The sequence below is a fragment of the Etheostoma cragini genome, chromosome 3, assembly GCF_013103735.1.
Source record: "Etheostoma cragini isolate CJK2018 chromosome 3, CSU_Ecrag_1.0, whole genome shotgun sequence".
In the NCBI taxonomy this organism is placed as follows: Eukaryota; Metazoa; Chordata; class Actinopteri; order Perciformes; family Percidae; genus Etheostoma; species Etheostoma cragini.
In genome coordinates this window covers 19,568,020-19,588,867 of record NC_048409.1, presented here as the reverse complement: position 1 = coordinate 19,588,867, position 20,848 = coordinate 19,568,020, and the positions used below count along the sequence as shown (strand labels likewise).

At 38.9% G+C, this 20,848-nt stretch overlaps 4 protein-coding genes and 1 long non-coding RNA gene across 5 annotated transcripts; 3 read left to right on the top strand and 2 right to left on the bottom strand.

Moving 5' to 3' along the window:
* Positions 1 to 52: 52 nt before the first annotated feature.
* LOC117942056 (C5a anaphylatoxin chemotactic receptor 1) lies at positions 53 to 2,744 on the bottom strand. The gene is made up of 2 exons (XM_034867361.1): positions 2,602 to 2,744; positions 53 to 2,278 (listed from the first exon to the last, which is right to left on the bottom strand). The coding sequence occupies exon 2, from the start codon at positions 2,264 to 2,266 to the stop codon at positions 1,211 to 1,213; it is 1,056 nt and encodes a 351-aa protein (XP_034723252.1). The 5' UTR covers positions 2,267 to 2,278; positions 2,602 to 2,744; the 3' UTR covers positions 53 to 1,210.
* A 1,525-nt stretch (positions 2,745 to 4,269) lies between these two features.
* lbhl (LBH regulator of WNT signaling pathway, like) lies at positions 4,270 to 10,085 on the bottom strand. The gene is made up of 4 exons (XM_034867363.1): positions 9,682 to 10,085; positions 6,319 to 6,391; positions 5,572 to 5,866; positions 4,270 to 4,674 (listed from the first exon to the last, which is right to left on the bottom strand). Exons 2-4 carry the CDS (start codon positions 6,385 to 6,387, stop codon positions 4,604 to 4,606), a joined length of 435 nt encoding a protein of 144 aa, XP_034723254.1. The 5' UTR covers positions 6,388 to 6,391; positions 9,682 to 10,085; the 3' UTR covers positions 4,270 to 4,603.
* On the top strand, positions 5,648 to 13,727 carry LOC117942060. Its single transcript, XR_004656058.1, has 3 exons — positions 5,648 to 5,901; positions 11,762 to 11,828; positions 11,925 to 13,727. It is a non-coding gene; the product is annotated as an uncharacterized LOC117942060 (long non-coding RNA).
* A 2,044-nt stretch (positions 13,728 to 15,771) lies between these two features.
* Positions 15,772 to 18,151, top strand: polr2i (polymerase (RNA) II (DNA directed) polypeptide I). The gene is made up of 6 exons (XM_034867364.1): positions 15,772 to 15,980; positions 16,167 to 16,221; positions 16,576 to 16,649; positions 16,826 to 16,900; positions 17,567 to 17,618; positions 17,817 to 18,151. Exons 1-6 carry the CDS (start codon positions 15,919 to 15,921, stop codon positions 17,877 to 17,879), a joined length of 381 nt encoding a protein of 126 aa, XP_034723255.1. The 5' UTR covers positions 15,772 to 15,918; the 3' UTR covers positions 17,880 to 18,151.
* Positions 18,152 to 18,413: 262 nt separating this feature from the next.
* On the top strand, positions 18,414 to 20,226 carry pglyrp5 (peptidoglycan recognition protein 5). Its single transcript, XM_034867362.1, has 4 exons — positions 18,414 to 18,718; positions 18,853 to 19,048; positions 19,236 to 19,354; positions 19,513 to 20,226. The coding sequence occupies exons 1-4, from the start codon at positions 18,706 to 18,708 to the stop codon at positions 19,686 to 19,688; spliced, it is 504 nt and encodes a 167-aa protein (XP_034723253.1). The 5' UTR covers positions 18,414 to 18,705; the 3' UTR covers positions 19,689 to 20,226.
* The last annotated feature ends 622 nt before the right edge of the window (positions 20,227 to 20,848 follow it).

Below are 20,848 nucleotides of genomic sequence, written 5' to 3'. Positions count from 1 at the left end.
ATACTCAGCGCTGCCTCTTTGTAAACTGTAGGGACCGGTGAGCATCAGTAGGTCTGTGAGTCAGGAATGGGTTTAGTAGAGGCCAAAGTGAGGTACCAGTGGACAGACATACATGCATGCACATACGGTATGTATAAGTGCACAGATTTATTAAAACGTAGGGACTCATACTCTGGTAAATATGTCTGCTTTTGTATATACCATAATGTGGCCTTGTTGGGAATGAATGTAGTTTGTAAATAAAAGCAATTTTGCTCCTAATATTGGTACATTGTTATTGTTACTCTTTAACTGCCCTGGTACAAAATGATCCATCTAGGACATCATAAATATGCATTAGGCAAGTTGTAAATATGCTAATGAATTTACATTTCATAGGCTTCTGTAGACATGTGAAGAGGGGCATTTTTGTTTGAACTGAATGTATTTGACCAACTTACAAACATCCCTAAATTGTCTCTTTTGTCTTTAGGGTCTGACACACTAAAACAATGAGAAGCTACATGCATCTGCACCTTGGCTACTGAACATCAGCAATTTAGAGTGGAGCTCCCTCCTGTGGTCTATGTATAGCATTGTCACACAAGGGGATGTGGCTGTGTTTTACAAGTTTAACAAGAACACATTGTCATTTATAATATAAAATCATATTTCTGACAACAAACTTAAATTACAACTACGACTTATACAGACTCAGAACCTTTCTAAATTCCTATGTATGGCAATATGCCTATAAACAGTCTAAGATCATCCTTGCGTAGGAGAAAGAAAACAGAAGTGGGAGCAGTTGCAAAAGCATTAGACACAAATGTTCACAGGAAATATTGCAGATTTGCAAATAATTGAAAAAAAAAAGTTTTTGGAGGCTTTCAGGATAACATCTTTGCATATGTTGTTCAGCTGCATCAGCAAAAAAACTTCTTAGAATATAATATAAAATTATATAAAAACAGCAGAGGTTGCTGTACACTTTCGAATGTTGAAGTTTGTTCTTCTATTTATTTGAGTTTGTGTCAAAAAAAAGAAAATTCTGAACACAAATAGATAATGGTTAGGATTCCCAAGTGCAGTGCAGTGAGAAGCCTAGAGAAGGGGTCCACTTGTTAAATTATATCCAACGAGATGCAACACATTTAGAAGAACAGCATACACAGAAGACACCAAACTACTACAAACGTAATACACACTTTATTTCAAACTCAATACAACATCAGATTTTGGTTGTCTCCTTCCCGGAGCTCGAGCTCTTGGTGTCGTTATTAGTGATGCTCATCTTGGCCGTAGGGTCCTCGCTGATGAACTGGAGCATGTTGCGCAGGGAGCGGTTCATGCTGTCTTTGAAGCCCCGGCCCAGACACACGTAGAGCAACGGGTTCAGGCAACTGTTGAAATATGCCAGACAGAGTGCTAAAACCTGTGCCAGGTAAACTTTGGGGCTGTGGGGGGAATTCCGAGGGACCGTCAGTGTGAGAAAGTCCACAATGTGTAGTGGGAGCCAGCAGAGGAAGAAGCTCAGCACCACAGCAAGGATGACCTTCAGTGTGCGCTTGGAGCGGGTCCGAGCACGTGTCAGTCCGCTCTCTGCTCTCCTGTACACCACCAAGTGACACGCTACAATGATCAGAAAAGGGAGGAAGAATCCCATCAAGAAGCGGTAGGATGTGACGATCCACGCGCTGAGTGGAGTGTGTACCGTCAGGCACTCTCGCTTGTTTTCACCTGCTTCGATCTCCCTGGTGTAAACAAACTGGGGGATGCTGCCGATCAGGGCCAGGCACCAGACAGCAACACAAACACAGACAGCCTGCCTTGGTCGCCTGTTGTTCTGACACCATATGGGTCTGCTGACCAGCATCCAGCGATCCACACTGATCAAAACCAGCTGCAGGACGCTGCAGTACATCACCAGGTAGAACAGGCTTTTGACAAATGTGCAGGCCAGTGAGCCAAAGTGCCAGTGGTCATCGTGGGCTATAGGGACCATGAGCAAAGGGAGGGAGAGGCAGCACAGAAGATCAGCCAGCGCGAGGTTCAGGAACCAGATGGAGGTGGCAGAGCGCGCCATGCAGAACCCTGTCACCCACACCACCAGAGCATTTCCGGGTACACCCAACAGGACCACAAAGCCGTAGAAGATCAGAGACGCAATCTGGATCGGTTGAATTTCAGGGATTAAGGTTTCAGGAAACACAGGCAGTGTGTAATTCTCGTAGTCAGGTATATTGGTTAGATTAAAACTATATCCGTACTCCCAGCTGTCACCCATGGCTGGTTAAAGCTGTAAATGGAAAAGTTGTTAAATATTACAACATTATAACCTGTTTATATCATGCTGAAATTAGCATTATAAATGTATGGATTACAGATTCATTTGGTGTAAAACAAATGTTTAATTTTAAACAATTATTGCTGTAGGCTTATAATAATTATTTGTGAGACTATAGTTAGGCTAAGGCCATAAATTAGCCAACACAGTTGAGAACAGATGAAAAGAATTTAACCTGAATAAAGCAGAGTTGTCTTATAAATAGCCTAACTATATAGCTTCTTAGTTTAAAAAAAATAACATTTAAAACTTAAAATTAGATTTTTTTAACTTACGGTTTCAAGGGACTGTTGCACCCACACTGCTCGCTGGAAGTTATGGAGCTGTTCTGCTTTTAAGTGTGTTTAAATACTCCTTTCATCTTACACACACACACAAGCACACACACACACACACACACACTTGCACAATATCCCTATTTAGACTAAAGATATTAAGTAAGATAAAGAGCGTTTTCTCACTTGGTTAATTTCAGCCATCTAAAAGAACTTAGTAGCCTAATCTTTTCACATTTTAGAAAAAACAACAAATCTAGTAAAACATTTGCATGAAACAAAAGCAAACGGTATTCTACCTTGCACATTTTGCCCAATATAATTTTGTAATTTGGACTCCAGAACACTGGATTTATTAGGTAGCATTTCCTAATACCTGATATAAACCCTTAGCAGCCAAAAACAATTCCCTGCGTTAGTTGGACAAAATGCTTTATTGTGAAATTCATTATAATCATTGTTAACACAACAACTTATTGTGTCATCCATATATACAAGTAATTCCCTGATCGGCCTAAACACAAATGAGACTATTATTAGACATTTACAATTACATCTCAATGGTGTCTAAAACTGTTCAACTATAAAAATCAACGAGCTGCCTTCCTTTTTTGGTGCTACATGCCTGGCAACAAATCTTGTGTAAAAAGCCTCTGACCAGTGATTTGTATAAACCTGTGGAAAATGCTGATTTTAAGATTACAACATTGCACGATGAGACATCCAATTTGAGATACAGTATTGCTGCTTGTTTTAGGAAATAAATAATGTAACCAATTGATGTGGTCGACAAAATCCGTTGTTTTATCAGATCTTGCAATGCTCCACAGATTCAGGACAGAGCAAAACAGCAAGTGGTTTAAGAGAAGAGCCAACATAGGCCTATTTTACAGCGCTTTAATAACCTAAATACTGTTCATACTGAAGCTAAAACCAGCTAAATGTCCTCAAAAGACACCTGTGGGGTCAAAATGATGATCTATGACAAAGACGTTTAATAAGATACAGGCTGTTATCTGTACCAGAGACCGAGATTAAGTTTAGAAAATGAACAAAGCACAAAGGAAAGAAAATGGGGTCTCATCATGAAATGGTCACGTTATTTTTAATCTATTGATTCGTACACAGATACATTTATGTTTTTTTCATTGTACATGATCTGCTGTGTCTGGGGGACGCAACAACGGGGGTTTGGTTTAGTAAAAGAAGAACGGGGAAAGGGCACGTCAAACGGCGGGACACGAGTCATGTGTTGTTTGACCCATCCACCACCCAAACCAACCTCCCTGCATGGATTTTCAGCTTTTCATACTACTCGTTATCATAGTTGTGCTGGGATCACGAAGGATGCTTCCCATTGAAATACATTAGTTTCAAATTCGTGGTCACCAACATGAAAAAGAAGACATGAACATGTCCTTGTACGCGAATCAATAGATTAAATAACGCGACCATTTCAGGAACTGCCGTGAGAATGGGTTGCCAAGGCAGGATGTTCTCCTTCAGCCGTATGACTTCAATAAGCCCTTTAAAATGTGAAAACAAGGGAAATGAAACACAAAGTCATGATGTCAGCAAAAGTTTTCCTAAATGTTTAAAAATACACCAAAGTCACAATGTCAGCAAAAGTTTCCCTAAATTTAAAAAATACAGCAAAGACACCAAATCTCCGTCACCAACATCAGTAAGCTGACTTTTATTTATTTTTTGTGAGTCTGAGAATGTGTGTATTTGTGTCTCTCTCAATGTGAACTGGCATGCCTATATATGGCTCTTCTTGGACGTATTGATTTAAATGTGAATATAAATGTGACAGTTGGCATGTAGAGCTGTTATCAGTGCTTGACATCTAAAACATTTTTTCCTTTTCATCAACATTGGCTTTCAGTTCCCTCATTGCATCATCTGTGACAAACTCCCCGGTTGCTGTGCTTTGACGTACTAAATAACAGGATGCTTCCTTCATTAGGTCATCAGAAGTGCCGAGTTCTTGGCGGTTGAGTCAGTTGAGGGCTGGTGCGCTGCTCGGTGGAAGGGTTGGGGTGTCATCTCTAAATGCATCTGACTGAAGGTCTGTAGGAAAAATTAAAGCATTAAACTTTTAAAATTAAAATCCATTGCACAATATAGTCTACAATTAGCATTCTTAACAATAACTCCAGTGCAGATCCAAAGTTACCCACATTCCCGAATGTATTCCTGAAACATGTAAACTGGAACACAAAGCCAGCATGATGTTTTTTCTCTTTTATTGTAGAGGTAATTGAAGTGTATTTTTCAAAATAAAGGCAACAAAAAAACTAAGAATTGTAGAGTCTTAGAGAATAGCAGATTTGGAATTTGTGTTTTCTCTTTCATTAGCTTTAAAAATATATATATTTTTAACATCTAGGCTGTTTGCTTATATTTAGAAAGTGGTAGCTGAAGTGCATACTATGTGGTTACTAAAAGACTCCAGTAAGACTTTGGTTAATAATGCTTTCATATTTGCTAAGTGATTAAGCTATGAAGGTGTTTTGGGTTGTTGTTGTTAGGGTGTTGCTTGGGTGTTTCCCATTGGATTTACAGTAATATAATAATATAATGTAATACAATATGACACACACACTTTGCCACCCAAAATGAGAGAAACAAGGCGTTCTGGAAAAGCTGACTCTGTGTGATGATGGTTTTTCAGCTGCATCTGGTCTGGGTAGTACTTCACTCCCACAAACCAAAATTAGAGAAGCGTGGTGGCCTACAAGTGCTGACTCGGTATTTGTCCACAGTGCTTGTTTGTTTTCTTTTGAAAATGTATTTTTGAATGTGGCTGGTTACGTTTGCAGTTTTCGATGTTCATGATTTCTTCTAAAGGCATGTGCCTTTGAAAATGTTCTACCAAACTTAAGCAATTAAAGCAAAGCATTAGGATGTTTTTTTAGTCATAAGAGGGAGTGTAAAGCAAAGTGTTTAATAACATGTCCAATTTACCAATGAGTGTCAAGCCTTGCTGCTGGTTCAGTATAACTGATGTCTCCTCTTCTTCCTCTTCTTCTCCCCAGTCTGCAATATTGGCTGGAGGGATGCACTGCTCCAGAAACAGGTCCTCCTCATCTTCCTCCATGTCCATGGTCTCCGGAGGCCAGCGCAGCTCTCCGCTCTCCACCTCATTCAACTCTGTGGGTTCCACAACGATGGAGGGTAGACGCTCCTTAGCATGGTCGTGGTCCAGGCAGTTCAAAGTGGTCTCTGGGCCCAGGACAACCTCAACAGGGTCAGGGAAGATCTGGAGGGAAATGGGGCAGAAATGTCATACTGAAAGTAAGTTTAATTCACAGCAAAAAACGTCAGTGTTTCACTGTATAATCTAGAAATCTGCAACAGTTTTAATTGTTTTTAAATCAGGTATATTGTCCAGTTTTGACCACTCTCACTTTGACTAACACTACAGATTTATCTCTCTCTCTCTCTCTCTCTCTCTCTCTCTCTCTCGCTCTATCTCTCTCTCTCTCACACACACACACACACACACACACACACACACCTACGCAATGTCTGGACCGTATTTTGTGTACTTATTGTGTCATGTTTTTTTAATCCACGTTTTTAATCAGCATTTGTGCCACTATTGTCTAGCATTTTCTTACAAACCTCTTTTAAATATAATAAACCTAACATAAAACGTAACGCAACATTAAATTGATTATGGTCAGGGTTAAGGTTAATCTTGGACCATACCTGGAATGGCAATCGTTGGTCCTTCCCTTGCATGTCTTCACAGTTTGGATCTCCACTCATCTCCTCCATGTATCTGCAGAGGAAACAAAGCTGTAATGAGACTAGAATCGAGACTAGAAACAAACACAGTAACACTGTAAAGGAACAAGTGCCATTTTTCAACATTCTCTTCTTTTTGCAAATCTGAAGCCTGTCTTGGTACGTATTTTGTTTTTTTGGAACATAGTTCCCCCGTAGATTTGGATATTACATTGATTCTCTCACTATCAGATCACATGCCTCTCTAATCAATCTCGTCCAAAAATACCTTTTCAACAAAACCACCAACATCTTCTACACACCAAACAGTATTTGCACATGCATATATCTTTGTATGTCAGATGAATCATATTTGCCATGTAGAGAACAATACAACAAACAACCAAAGAGCTAACTATATGGAAAACTACCAAAGGAAATTCAGCCTACTGACGGCTTACATGGCCTCACTACTCTCACGTGTCTATCTGACTTGTCTATAATTCCCAGTCCCCAGTTGGACTGTCAGCAACATAGAATGAAATCACTCCATCCGGTTTTCTTTGAAATAACATGGTATCACAGTGTCATAGCTGAATTACACCAATATAACAGTTTCCAGGGTCCCAGGATTTTGATTTTCTCTCCTACTGGTCAGTGGCCAAAGCTGGTCTGATTATGTAAATTATGTGAGTGAGTCTCTCGACACATGAAACACAGTTCAGATTAGTGCAAATAGGGTTTGATATCAAAATGTCCTCTGGCACTGATATTTTAATTTCCTGACATGCCAAATGCGCAGTTGTGGCTCTGTCAGCTCTGACAAAGGGCAGTGAACCTTAGAAACCAAAGCTTTTGAAGTCTTCTATGTAATTTCTCAGCCACTATTCACACCATTTGGTATGAAAAACAACAAAGCCCCCGGGGTTTTTTTGCCAAGGCCTGATCCTGTAACCTTTATCAGACTGTCCACAATCTACAGTATCTGTTAAGTAGTGACTTGTTTCAGTTACATGCAGAAGCCTGTGTCCACATCCAACGTCAATCTGTTTATGGTCTCCAGAAAAGCCGAGGGGGGATTAAGAGGGACGGAGGATCTGTCCAAACACTCTTTTTATCCCTCTCTCCTTTTCTAACTGTGTCTCAGTGTCTGTCCTTTCTCCTTAAGTACCAATCATGGTTTGTTGTCTTTCGGAGGCCTAGTGTAATAACGAAATCTGTCAAATCTGTTTAAGCTTTCTCTTTGATGAAATTTCAGTTGAAAGACAGATGTAATCTCAAGTCTTTCTTTTTTTAGACCCCATGTTGGGTACTTTTTGGTATTTGCTAAGAGCAGCATGAGTTGCATTTCACATCATACTATGGAGGTAAATCAAACTATTTCTCTCCTTGTCTTCCTGCCAGTGTACAAGTTCTTGTGAATTCTTCCTGGAAATGTACTGAGATATTTCGGTGGAGAACAGCAGGATGTCTCACAGAAAAGGGCCTAGATATACAGCTGGTTCCTTAAATGCAAGTATGTATGCGGCCTAGTATAAAAGTAGTACTGGTAGTTTGCTTTTCCTTTTAATTATCACAGCAGCTACATATTACAAAGAGATTATTTTGCTCTTCAGAGATATATGCTAAATGTATAAAATACAGGTGGTGGAATAGTCTATGATATCACATTAACATTAAATGAATGCTAATAAGTGAATCTTGGCATGCTAACACACTAAACTCACATGGTGTACATAGTGAACTTTTCCTCTGATAAACATCTGCATGTTTAGTATTGTCATTGTGAGCATGTTATAATGTTGACCTTAGCATTTATCTCAAAGCACTTCTATGCAGCCTCACAAAGCTACTAGCTTGCCTGCAGACTCTAGATATACAATACACTACCTATTTATAGTTCATTTTTTATTTTGGATGAATGCAGGTACACACTTTTTTCTGTCATAACAGAGGCCATCTATACAAGCCAATGGAAATGTCTTCTCGGATATAGCAGCATGCAATAAGCTTTGGGTCAAGTTATACAGTAAGTACATTTCAACAATTGAGAATTTCAAGTTTCGGTTGCACTTCATCCCATTGTCATGAACGTGTCATTAACATTTAAGAGCTAGCTCTTTTTGTAAGTGTCATTTGGTTTTGTCATGAGAAGTTATGGTTATGTTAGGGTTCATGTGCCATGACTATGGCATAACAGTGTCATGTGTTCATGACAGTTTCATGTCACTCTTATGTAGACACCTTCAAGTAAAGTGTTACCCAAGTTTCTCTCTCTCTCTCTCTCTCTCTCTCTCTCTCTCTCTCTCTCTCTCTCTCATAATATGACAAATGAAGAAACACTAAGCCAGTTTGCGCAACTGTCAAAACGAGGACGCCCTGTTCTTACCTAAATAGGATCAGCTTTTTGAGGAATACTATCATTTTTGACCAACTTGGGAATGTGCTTAACCCTACAATTCAATTTCTGATATTAAGTTGTTGACAACCATGTCAGGCTAAGCTGTTTGTGTTGCAATGACCACAAACCAGATGATCAGTGAAATACGTATCTAAATTTAGTGCCAAACCGAGTTTACACTAAGATTAGTGTGACCACAAAGAGGAAACTGTGGCAGATCTAGCTAAATATACTAGCAGGTAGTTATTTTCCATCACCTTCTTACTTTAGTATTATATAAACTGCTGGACTTTTTTTATTTCTACCTTCACTTTCTCATCCATTCATACAGATAAATAAAATGGTGAGATAAGTGGACCAGAAACTGACGTACGCATTACTTTAAAAACATCTTGTAAAATGCTGTTCTTTTGCAATAATTGAGATAAGCGCAAGACATTCTGAGGTCCCTTTACATCAGGCCATGAGGGTTTCCTGTTTTATCACTACTATTTTAAACTTTTCAAGCATCTCCAGAACCTGAACTGTTACATAATTTAAACATATGCCCAAGACTAACACACACTTCAAAGCTCAAGAACGGCTTCTAAATCAACCTAACCTTAACTAAGAGTTGCTAAAATGGACGTCGACAATTGAAACCTTTGAAAGCTGTAGAACTTTAATGGGGAGTCTCATATGTTGGCTGATTTAAACTTATCCCAACTTTCTGTTGGACTTTGTCTGATCTTATCTTGAATCTACTGAGTTCCACACAACAGAGATCATTTAAACCTTTCGCTATCCACCTGCATCAAGAGTGAACTTCCAGTGTCTTTAGTTTGGGTCATGTTGAGTACATAAAGGGGAATTCAGCCGGGGAACCACCTATAGTTCTTGCTAGTGTAAATTATATTTGTGTATGAAATATGCACACACACACACAAACTTTAGCAGCCTCTTACCCCTCACTTGCTGTCAGGCAGATATCTTCTCCATCTTGGCACAGCCTCACAGTGGTGAAACCTGGCTCCTCCACAGTGGGCACAGGGGACACAAGAAGGGGTGCAGGAAGAGGTGAGCAGCTCTCACAGCATTCCCCCTCCGCAGAGCCCACAGTGAGGCTTTTGGCCTCCAGGGCGAAGCCTGGATGGGGGGTGTTCCCAAACCCTTTTGTGTCCCAGGTGTTAAGCAGAAGATCAAGAGGTGGAGGTGTGCCTGGATTTCTTTGTTGGTTAGGACAGAACCAGTCTCACTTGTCCAGGTCTGTGCTGAGTCTGTCTGTTAGCCCAAAGTCTACATGCGTTCCCTTGTCCCTCGTATCCAACTTGCTTCCTCATAGCTCTCTCAATATCCCTCCCTGTCCCACCCCACTGCCAGACTGCAGGCTTTGGAGAAGAACAGGATTAACGTCCCTTTCGATTACAGAGGCTGGATGGGTGACGTCAGTCAAGCTTGACAGTCCCCTCTGATGAGTTGGCACACTGGGTCGCTAGTGCATCAAAGAAACATAAAAGGCACACAGATGGCACATGGCCCCACTATTGATGGAAGATAAATTGACTGAGGAGGAGCGTATCTGCTCCTAAAAGGGATTAGGAGAAGTTTTGCACGTTTTGATATGAGCTCCTTTCTATCTTCTCTATCCCGTCTGTTTGTCCACCATGCCTCTCTCTCTCTCTCTCTCTCTCTCTCTCTCTCTCTCTCTCTCTCTCTCTCTGTGTTTCCAACTTTGTGTGCCGTTGCTTCATCAGTGGATTTAGATTTGGACGATTCATGGAATTAGCCCAGGGATCAAGGGCTCTGGGTGGGGAGGGGATATATATATATATATATATATATATATATATATAACAGGCTCCAACTGTTGCTAAACAGACAGAGCATTGCTAGCAGCAGTGTGTAATCCCCTCTGTAGGCTAAATCAGTAGGCTGTATAAGGATACCATATAAGGAACAAGGAACAACATGAAGGGCGTCATCCTGATTCTGATAACTATTCAAAAGGGCAGAAAAATCATATATTTTTCCACATGAGTACAAATATACATTAGTCAAATGCAGCTTTCATTCAGAATTACATTATCAATAACTTATTATAGACAAAACACATTCAAAACATTCAAAGTTATGGAGAGTTTTTTGTTTTCTGTTCAGTGTCAGGGGAAAATGTCAGTCCATTGTAGCATGTGACAGTTTCCACCAAAATTGGTACCAAAAAATGAGCCTCAGGAGACAGGATTGGTGTCTTATATATTGACTTATCTTGCAAAGACCACAGGAACTGAGCTGCCCTCCGCATAGAGTATATTACAAAGCAACCAATTTCAGATTAGTTGCAGCTGTAAATTGTTCAGGTGACAAGCAGAAGTGGAAAACTCAGTGGCAGCAGCTAGTGGGTAGAGGAAGAGCAGATCTTACGACAAAGGGTTAGCTTGTGTATACTGGGTCTCTAATGTGTATTCTTCCACAATGACACAAAGGTTTAAATCAATATGTGTGCAACTATGGTCTTAATAAACAATTCATATTTTTGCAGTTCATGTTTGATATGAGGGCAGCATTTCACCCAGTAGTCAGAGATCCCACCGCACATTCAGAAAGTCTTAGATTCTCAGAAAGTCTCAAGCTTAGACTATTGATTGGCCTGATTGATTGATTAATTGATTGATTGATTGATTCATAGTGCCAGATAGATGCTGTTAAACGAATAGACAGAAAGCATGAACTAGAATACAATTCTTAATACATTTTACAGTATGTATGAAATTTAAATTACTATGTATTATACCAAAAAAACATTAAGTTGCAGCTAACTCTTTCATTAGGCCATCATTTGATGTTTAGTTTTGGGGAGTGTGTGCTGTTGTGGGGACAGCTCTGGTGAAGCTGGCGTTTTATGCAAAAAGAACATAACATTTAAATTCTTTTTAGTTTCTGTGCAATTCAACCTTTCATGTTTAAATCAATGTAACAGGACAAGACAGTACAAGTACTGATCCCAAATGTCACAGATTAGTATGTCACTGTTATTACTTTTTTTAGCAAAACAGGAGAACCAGGAAAAAGGATTATTCCTTGTTACTCCTTATTCCTGACATCCTTCCACCAAGTTAGCCACTGTTCATCCAAGGAAAATAAGTCACATGTTATGGGGAGCAAATCTATGTATTCCATTGGCTAACCTGCTTTGTTGTCACCACTAAAGAAATAGAAGTTGCCTTCACAGCCATGCTACACGTCACTGTCAGCTCTCCCTACTCCTGAAGCTTGTGGGTGTACTGGTCAGTGAGGGAGACGTCTACAATCCTCACCCAAGCATCTTCAACTGCCCTCCGGAGAGACTTTATGCCTTCACTGTGCACATGTTTGTGGACGGGCTCAGTGTGTCAAATAAAAGAATGGAGAGACTTTGGCTTCAGTGCATCACACTAATCTTCTTAATATATGCAGCCGGTATCAGAAGCCTAGTGCAGCTGTCCATAGCAGACATGGTGTGGGTGAATGTTTGGGGTCATGGTTGACATGAGATTATTGCAACAAAAGATGATGAAACTGTCTTTGCTGGGTTTCATTTATGGCACTAGAGTCAGATACAGGAGTTTGAAATTATGTCGTGGGACTGTGAATTAATCATAATTCACCGTGTAACAGATCATTAACTGGATTTAATAAATTGTTATATACTGTATATTTATATATATAGTGTGTGTTTTTTATCATATTTGTAGTTGTGTCTGATTATTGTTTTACTTTAAATTCCGAAATCATCTGTTTACAAAGGCATTTTAAATTCAAGAGTTTATAATTACCAATTTGGTTTGTGTTAATGCATCAATTTAGAATGTTCTTGCCATGTCTTAGCCATGACATTTAACAATTGCATACGTTTCTGGGCATGTTTTGTGGCTTATGACAAGGCTGAAATGTATTAGCATTTTGCTCCTGAAAGCAACTATGTACAAAAACTGTTTTTTAAAACAATATAGATTATTATTGTTCAAGAGTGCCTCTTTTCCCTCAGTCATGCACAGAACAAAGGTAAGATTTTTTTTATTATGTGTACAAAAAATGCACAATATCTAATCTGTCAAACACCACTTATCACTTGTAGTATTTTCCACCAATTTTGAGCTCTAATTTCAGTAGATTATAACTCCAAGAGTTGGTTTAAGTGGTATTTGTACATGTATCCTACAATACTGCAGAATGCAAATTTGCAAATGAATGATCTCACAACTTTATGCTTGTTATGACTAAAAACCAACAATACCTGTTTTTGAACACCAGCTTACTTGACAAGAACATTTTGAAACATTTGTTGTTAATATGGAGATTGGACAACATGTAGAGAGGCAGAGGAACTGATTATCAGTTTGTTTCTCAATGCTGCCCTTAATCACCCATCTGGCTTAGGTTTACCCACTAAGAATCTCTGCTAACTACTAATTATATCCTGCCATTTGATGTAGAAGTGCAGATTGAAGATGAAAATCAAAAGAAATTTCTAAATCCCGTTGAGAAATTTAAGATAAATCGTAAATCGTGGTTAATAACAGCATCTCTAGCTATGATTTTTTTTTTTTGCATACAAAATCCAGCTATTTGAATGTAATTTTCTAAATAGCATCACTAAACTCCACCTTTGCAAACAGGAAGATTATAATTAGTGCAGACAAGCAAATCTTGTTATTACTGAGTTAACAATAATTTAAAGAAGCATGATAACCTCTGTCAGTGCAAAGTGTCTTCTTCCCTATTAACCAGTTACTCAATGCCGTACAAAAACCTACATCACTGGACAGTATTTATATTATACGTATCTTCTGTTGTCGTTTCTGCTGCACAAATTTTGAACTGCATGTGATATTCTGATGTTGCAACATCTATACCAATGTCACTTCCTTCCTATCTCAATGTCAAACCAACCACTAAAATATTGTGTTGTTAACTGTTACTTTACAAATGCACTAAACTGCCGGGAAAACCCTATGACAAATGTTTGTCAGGCTCTAAAAATGTTGTTATCACAACTTATGTAAGGAATCTGAATCTTTGTATAACCTTTGTTGCATCTTCAGGTAACATCGCAAAACCACCTTACTTGTGTCTACCTGGTACTCAGCTGAAAACACTCTTCTGCTAAGCAGCAACAGGTAAGGGTCTCTTTGTTGTGTGTAAAAATGTGTTATATTTACATCAGAATTTCCCCCAAAATCTTGGGAAAAAGCTCTGGAAAAATATTTTAGACTATGACTTGTGGCACTGCATTTGATTTGTTTCATCAACTTACGCAACTGAAAGTATATTTACATATTTTTGTATCTACATTTTTTGCCATTTGATTATTTTTACCATTCAGTCTTCAGTCATGGTGCAAGAGAACTCTTCTTTACATGGTAAATGCTTTTAAAACGAGAACATACATACATACATACATACATACATACATACATACATTACACATACATACATGCAGCGAACATGTCTGCATCAATATACACATTTTGCTTTTTTGTATGTGCAAAAATCCTTTATTTTGCAAATATTTCCAAGTTTGAGTTGCTGTCTTGAAATGAAAGTCATAATAAAAACAATTCATACTGTTTAATTTCGGAACCTAACGTATGTCTTTGTCCACGTTAGGCAGACCTGTAGCCTTCACAGCAAAGCTGAATGCCAATGACAGCTAACCAAAACAACCTGCAGTCCAGAAGTTTTCCAGTGTCCAGGTCAATCAGGGAGGAGTTTACAGTCCTGACACAGAGGTCTTCAACTGTCCCTGGACAGCCTCCATCCCTCTATGGTGCACGTCACAGTATTTGGATCAAGACAGTGCGCTATATTCAAGAATGGAAAGAAAGCAGTCTCGCTATATCGCACCAATAGGCCGATAAACTCAGTTACAACAGTCATGAAGTGGCCAGTATTAGCAGCGTGGTTAAACTGTCTAAGAAAGATAAGGTCTGGATAATGTGTCTTAATAATTGTCATAAAATGTATGAAAATCTTATTTTAAATTCCAAGTGCTGCTTGTCAGAAATTCAATAACATGTCATCTATGGATTAATAAACTGGTTTAAGTTATCTCTCTTTCAGTATCATGTTGATGCAATATCCTATAAAACCAAGAACATTACTGTTTTATCCTTTATTTAGTTACATATCAGTTTGTTATCTATGAAACCAAACCAAGCTGTGAGAAAGGTACAGTTTTTCCAAATGTACGCAACAAAGTAGCCTCAAAACTAAAATTCAAATTGGGGAATTGGAAACTGCCATCACCCCCGAACGTGTTACGGGTTTGTTTCATTAGTAGCAGGGGTAAAACAGACCAGTATGCAGCTTTTTCTACAATCTGACTCGTTCAGCTCTGCAATTCTATAACACTGCCACTGCAAGGAGCTGAATGACAAGATTTTGAAGAATCTGCACTGTTGACAAGGCTCTTTTGCTGTAGCAGGAAGTTGTATTCTGGGTAGAATAGCTAAATGCCTGAATTTAGATTATACAACAAATACACAGAATCTGTGATCCTTATGTTGATTTATGTCCTTGTTATGACATTTTCCTTCTGCTGTATGGTCCTGCTGTCATTGCATGAATCAGTCAGAATACTACGTAAGTTTTTTTAACTAGTAAAGTTAGACTGTTCAGGCTCCAGTCTGCCTGCATCTCTCATTTTGTATTTATAGAACAATTTAACAAGGAGTTATTTTTAATTTTAAACAAAAACATTTACACAAGGATTTTTTTTTCCACTGACCATCCTTTGCATGCTGCCCACTCCAGAAATAGACTTTATATTTAGTACAAATACAAAAATGAAAGAGAACAGTTGTTCACTGTGCTATGTCACATGGGAATATAACATGGCATTGAGATCCTTATTCATTCTCCCTGAATATCAATTGATGTGAGATTGAGATAGTGGTAGCCGTCATGACTATATCCGTGTATGTAGCCTAGTAAGAGAACAGGACTATTCCACTGAATTTGACAATACTTTCGAATGTTATAGAACTGTCCTGTGAGAGGCAGCAATTAGCCGCGAGGCTTCTAGTCTGCCGGAAAGCCAGAGGAAGAAGAAGAGGGTCTGTTTTTCAAACTAGCGTAAGTGAGCCATAGAGGCGGTAGATGCGGTGGAAGAAGTAAATAGCATTTTTTAATTATCGGGTTTGCTTTAACATATAGTTTTTCTAATGGATTTAGAAACTGGACCGAACGAGCCCGGATTTGTTGGGATACGGTTTTGTCAAGAATGGTGAGTCTGTGGCCGAATAGAGGTTAATCTACACTAACATTAGCTAGCTAGCTAGCGTTACGTGTTAAAGCTAAACGCATGTTAACCTAACGCTGTCTTAAAAAGCCGCTAACGTTACGTGTTTTTTTTTTTTAAACGAATTGAAATTATCGGCATCCCACTATAAAAGCTGACCTTGTTTTTCAGTAACAACATGTTATACCCAAAAGAAGACAAGGAGAACCGTATCCTGCTTTATGCGGTAAGTAATGTTAACGTTATCTGGTCCTGTAGAAAAGCCCCAATCAGTAACTTTTAATTGATTTTCACTTTTTTTTAGTTTTCCTAGCTATCAAACTTGGCTCATGCACCAATTTGAATCAGTCAAATGTAGTGCGTCTGTTGAGTGCAATGCATTATTGATGAAAACAGGGATCACTCCAAACATGCTGATGGTTATATTGACACATCATATTTTCCTGTGATAGGTTGTTGATGGTATTAATTCTTACAGAGCTAAGAAATAAAAGTCTAGAGGGATGACTTGTTGCCTTAAATGTCCTTTGTATGCTTGTAACAAGTTGCTGAATGACATGTTCTTAAACTCAACCCACAGTGCAGGAATTGTGACTACCAACAAGAGGCAGACAACAGCTGCATCTATGTCAACAAGATCACCCACGAGGTTGAGTAAGTAAAAGAAACCACAGTGCCACGTGAAGTACCAACTTCTTGATTTTATTGACACATATAACGCCCACAATACTGACCTTACATTGCACATTTTACATGTGTAATGTCAGACACTGAGGGTTAATTGTTGGAAAGTCATCTAGCCTCTTCCTTCTGTTTTTGTTTTTTTCCAGTGAGTTGACACAAATCATTGCTGATGTATCTCAGGATCCAACACTCCCGAGGACAGAGGACCACCCCTGTCCCAAGTAAGTTTTACCATAAGTCAACCTCACTTGTTCTCTCTGGAGTTTCCTAATTTTTCATCTGTGTTTTTAAGGGTAATAATTATTGTGTTGTTAGTTTGGTGCAACATTTAGTATAGTTGAATTTCAGCAAAGGAAAGAGCTTTGGCAGAAAAAATCTGCATTGAGTGACTTTAAATTGATACCTAATTCACAGCAGCAAGCTTTTCTATAATTATTTATGTCTGATGTTGTAAAAAATAATCAAATTACCCTCATATCAGAAACAGAGCAAACTTGGTGTCTCATTGAAGTCCTCATTCTTACCATCTGACATATTTAAGCCAAATAGCTACTGGGAATTTAGCCCTTTTTGACCTGCCTGCCATTCTGAGAATAATACTGCATCTTTACCTTGCTGGATGATTGACTCTCTTCACCAGCTACACATTTACTTCACCACGTTTCCATTTTGAACTGGGCAGGTAGTAGACAACTTGTATATGGTTGTCCAAAGATTAATATGGGCAAGGGGGGGGCTGGAACATTGTGAGATTTGCCATGTGAGTTTTGTTTTCCTGCAAGCGCACCAGCATATGTGTCCTTAAGGCACACTACCATCCTTTTGGACTTTGATTTTGAAATGAGACGTAACAGTGAACGACTAACATTGTGCCCGTCTCTTCCCAGATGTGGCCACAAGGAAGCAGTGTTCTTCCAGTCTCACAGTATGAAGGCTGAGGTATTGATCAATGTTAATAAAACACATAAAGCATGACCTGTTGTCTTAATATGTTTGTCCAGGAATAGGTTTAGTACTTTTTGTGGTCAGTGAGGAAACACCTTGTCCTCTTCTTTGTCCTGATTTGTTTTTGTTTGGATTTTAAGAATTGAATAGAAGATCTAATATTTTGACATGATGTTCTGTTCCTCCTGACAGGATGCTATGAGACTGTACTACGTCTGCACAGCCCCTCACTGTGGACACAGATGGACAGAGTGAAGCTGGTGATAATGAAGAGGTCTATCATGTGTATCTGCAGTATTGCTGTTCACAAAATGATGCAGCTCCAATAGTTGTTTTTTACTCTAACTGGGCAGTTTGTTATCAAACTGCAGCACTGCTGATGTTTGTAGACCCTGAAATTATCTTTGTTTGATGACTTGCAGTTTGTCAGACACCATCTTGTGAATATATTGTATTAATATTTTTTTTTTTTTAATAGCAGTTGACATTTTTTAACGGGTTTTGTTAGATTAAAAGAATCAGTTGTTTCAAATGTCTCAGAGTATTTAATGAAAACCTGTAGTAAATACTTGTTATTATTACCATTAGCATCATTACGCCTATTCTGTTTCAGACTTATTAATCACATCAGGGTTATACCACTTCTTGTTTCCTCCCACTGCAAAAGCACACACGCAACATGATATTGCAAAACACAAACTACTGATTTTTTTTTCTTAAAACTCACATGACTCTAAACACAATTTTCAAGCAGTCACGCCACATCTTAGGTAAAGAAACTGCCAGAGTTTTTATGCCACTGTGTGGAATGTTGACCGCGCTGATTCTACTTCCTTCTTTTTCAAATGCGTATATTCCAAATCAAAAACTGTTGGGCAACTGTAGACTTAGTCTTCTAGTGATAGACTGGCTGTTACTCAACCAAGATGACAAGTTGGAATATAATTTGTGTGCACATGCATCCACGTGGAACACATAGAAACAAGGAAGGTGTACTTCCCGTGACCACACCTCCAGAAATTGGCCCCTTGATAAGGAAGCTGCACCTCTGCTGCAGTCGAAGGCATCTGTGTAAGGAGATATGGCCCAAACAGGTATGACAGCAAACAGCTTTCAATACATATATTTGGAACCTTTGTTATTACCACTGCCAATTATATTTTCACTTATGGTGTAAGTCAACATCTTTATTTTGAATATGCTTTTGATTGTTTAAAATGTTTTTCAGTGACCATCGTTTCAAGGCAGCAGTGGGGAGCAGCTGCTCCTAAAAAAAGGGAGACTCTGAAAGGCTCTGCCCAGAGAGTTGTCATACACCACACTGCCCTCCCAAGATGCAAAGGCCACAAAGAGTGTATGGACCGCCTTGTCAGCATTCAGAGAGGGCATATGAAAGACAGAGGCTTCGATGACATTGGATATAAGTGAGTAGCTCTGTTGCCTATCCTGATCAAACTGTGTAGGCAAATGTCATTTATGAGTGATGTTTATACAGTGTTGGTTATACAATGGGAACATATTGGAGGAAATTTAATTCTGTGATTCTTCTATTGAGTTGCTGCTTGTTTTTAATGCTATAGTATCCTCAACCATACTTTCTGTGTGTTTCAGTTTTCTTGTTGGCGGAGACGGTGCTGTGTATGAGGGCCGTGGCTGGGGTGTGGTAGGGGCACATACCAAAGGCAATAATGATGACTCACTGGGGATTGCCTTCATGGGAAATTTCAAAGGTAAGCTCACCTATTAACTTTTTGCTTTGTGCAGTTAGAGGACAGAACATGTCTAGGTAGGGGTAACAAAAGAGGGGTGAAAAATTGAAGTTGCATACACTTTCATAATGGTTTTAGGAAGTCAGATATAATGAGAATGCTACTTATTTTGCTTTCAGATGAGACACCAAGCACAGAGGCAATGTCGTCAGTCAAAAAGCTGCTGCAATCTGGAGTCTCTCAGGGCTTTCTAAACCCAAAGTTTTCCCTGTTTGGGCACAGAGATCTGGGAGACACAGAATGTCCAGGAGGAAAACTGTATGCTGCACTACCACAACTGAGGCGTACCACATAAAGCTCATTGCAGATTCTGATTCTGTTTTGATTGCAAAAAAAAAACTCCCTAGCGTCATATAATAAACAAACCCCCCATCTTTAATACCAGATGTTGAATAAACAGGGTGACAGGATGAAGAAGAATTAGAAATAAATACGGACTCATTATTTCGTATGAAATTTTGTTTCAGTCATGGCTGTCCTCTGAACTAAGGGAAGGTTTGTGACTTTCTCTTACAGCAGAGGGAGCCACCAAATGGGATGAGATCAATAGGCTTGAGAGTGAAAAATGCCTGAAAGTCAATGCATTTTGTTGTTTGTCACAGGAGCTCTTACTTGTTAATTTGATTACATTCTTTCAATCTGTTATGCAACTTTTTAGTTCCCTAACTGCAAGATTTATATAGAGGTAAATGCCCGTTTACTTATGGAAGTATTCATAAGTTAAAGGCATTTGTCTTAACATGCTGTTGTTTAATGTCATGTCACATTGATTTAACCTGTTCTGATGTAAAGCTACAAGTCCTTTTGAAATAAATGCCGTGTTATTAGCAATATTGTGATTATCTGATTCATTTTTTGCCCTTTCTCTCCCCCAAAGGACAAGGTTAGCAACAGAGTCGAGCTTAATGCTTGCGTTTCACAATCTGAGTCATGGGAATGCCAATTTTCTTTGGAAGGGCTGTATTTTCATGCAAATGGCTTCAGGTTGCCACTGCAAAATCACTGTAAACAACACCATATTAAATATTTAACCGAGAAAAAGAGCAAAGGACTTTACAAGTGTTGAGACTACAATGCCTGTTTTCTGCATTAACTGAAACATTCCCAACAAGTGCTCACTTGTGCAACGCAAGGATTATGCAGGGAGGCCCCTATCAAATTGACTAAGAGAAGGTATAATGGTAACAGATTATATGTGTGGTTCTGGTCGTCACGTCTGATGTCTGGCATGTGAACTGTTAAACGCCCAGCATTACAGTTAAATGGATTAGAATTGTCTTTAATTAGTAATAGTCTTTTAATGTAGTAGAGGTATGTGTCAATCTGTAGGTACATGTCACTATGCTGTAGGGGCCAATCATTTGTGGTAATATTACCAAACAGAAAATAGTGGTCAGGTTGGGATCGTGCAGTAAACGTTTTTGAAATGTCAAGGTTTATTGCATTTGAAAACAT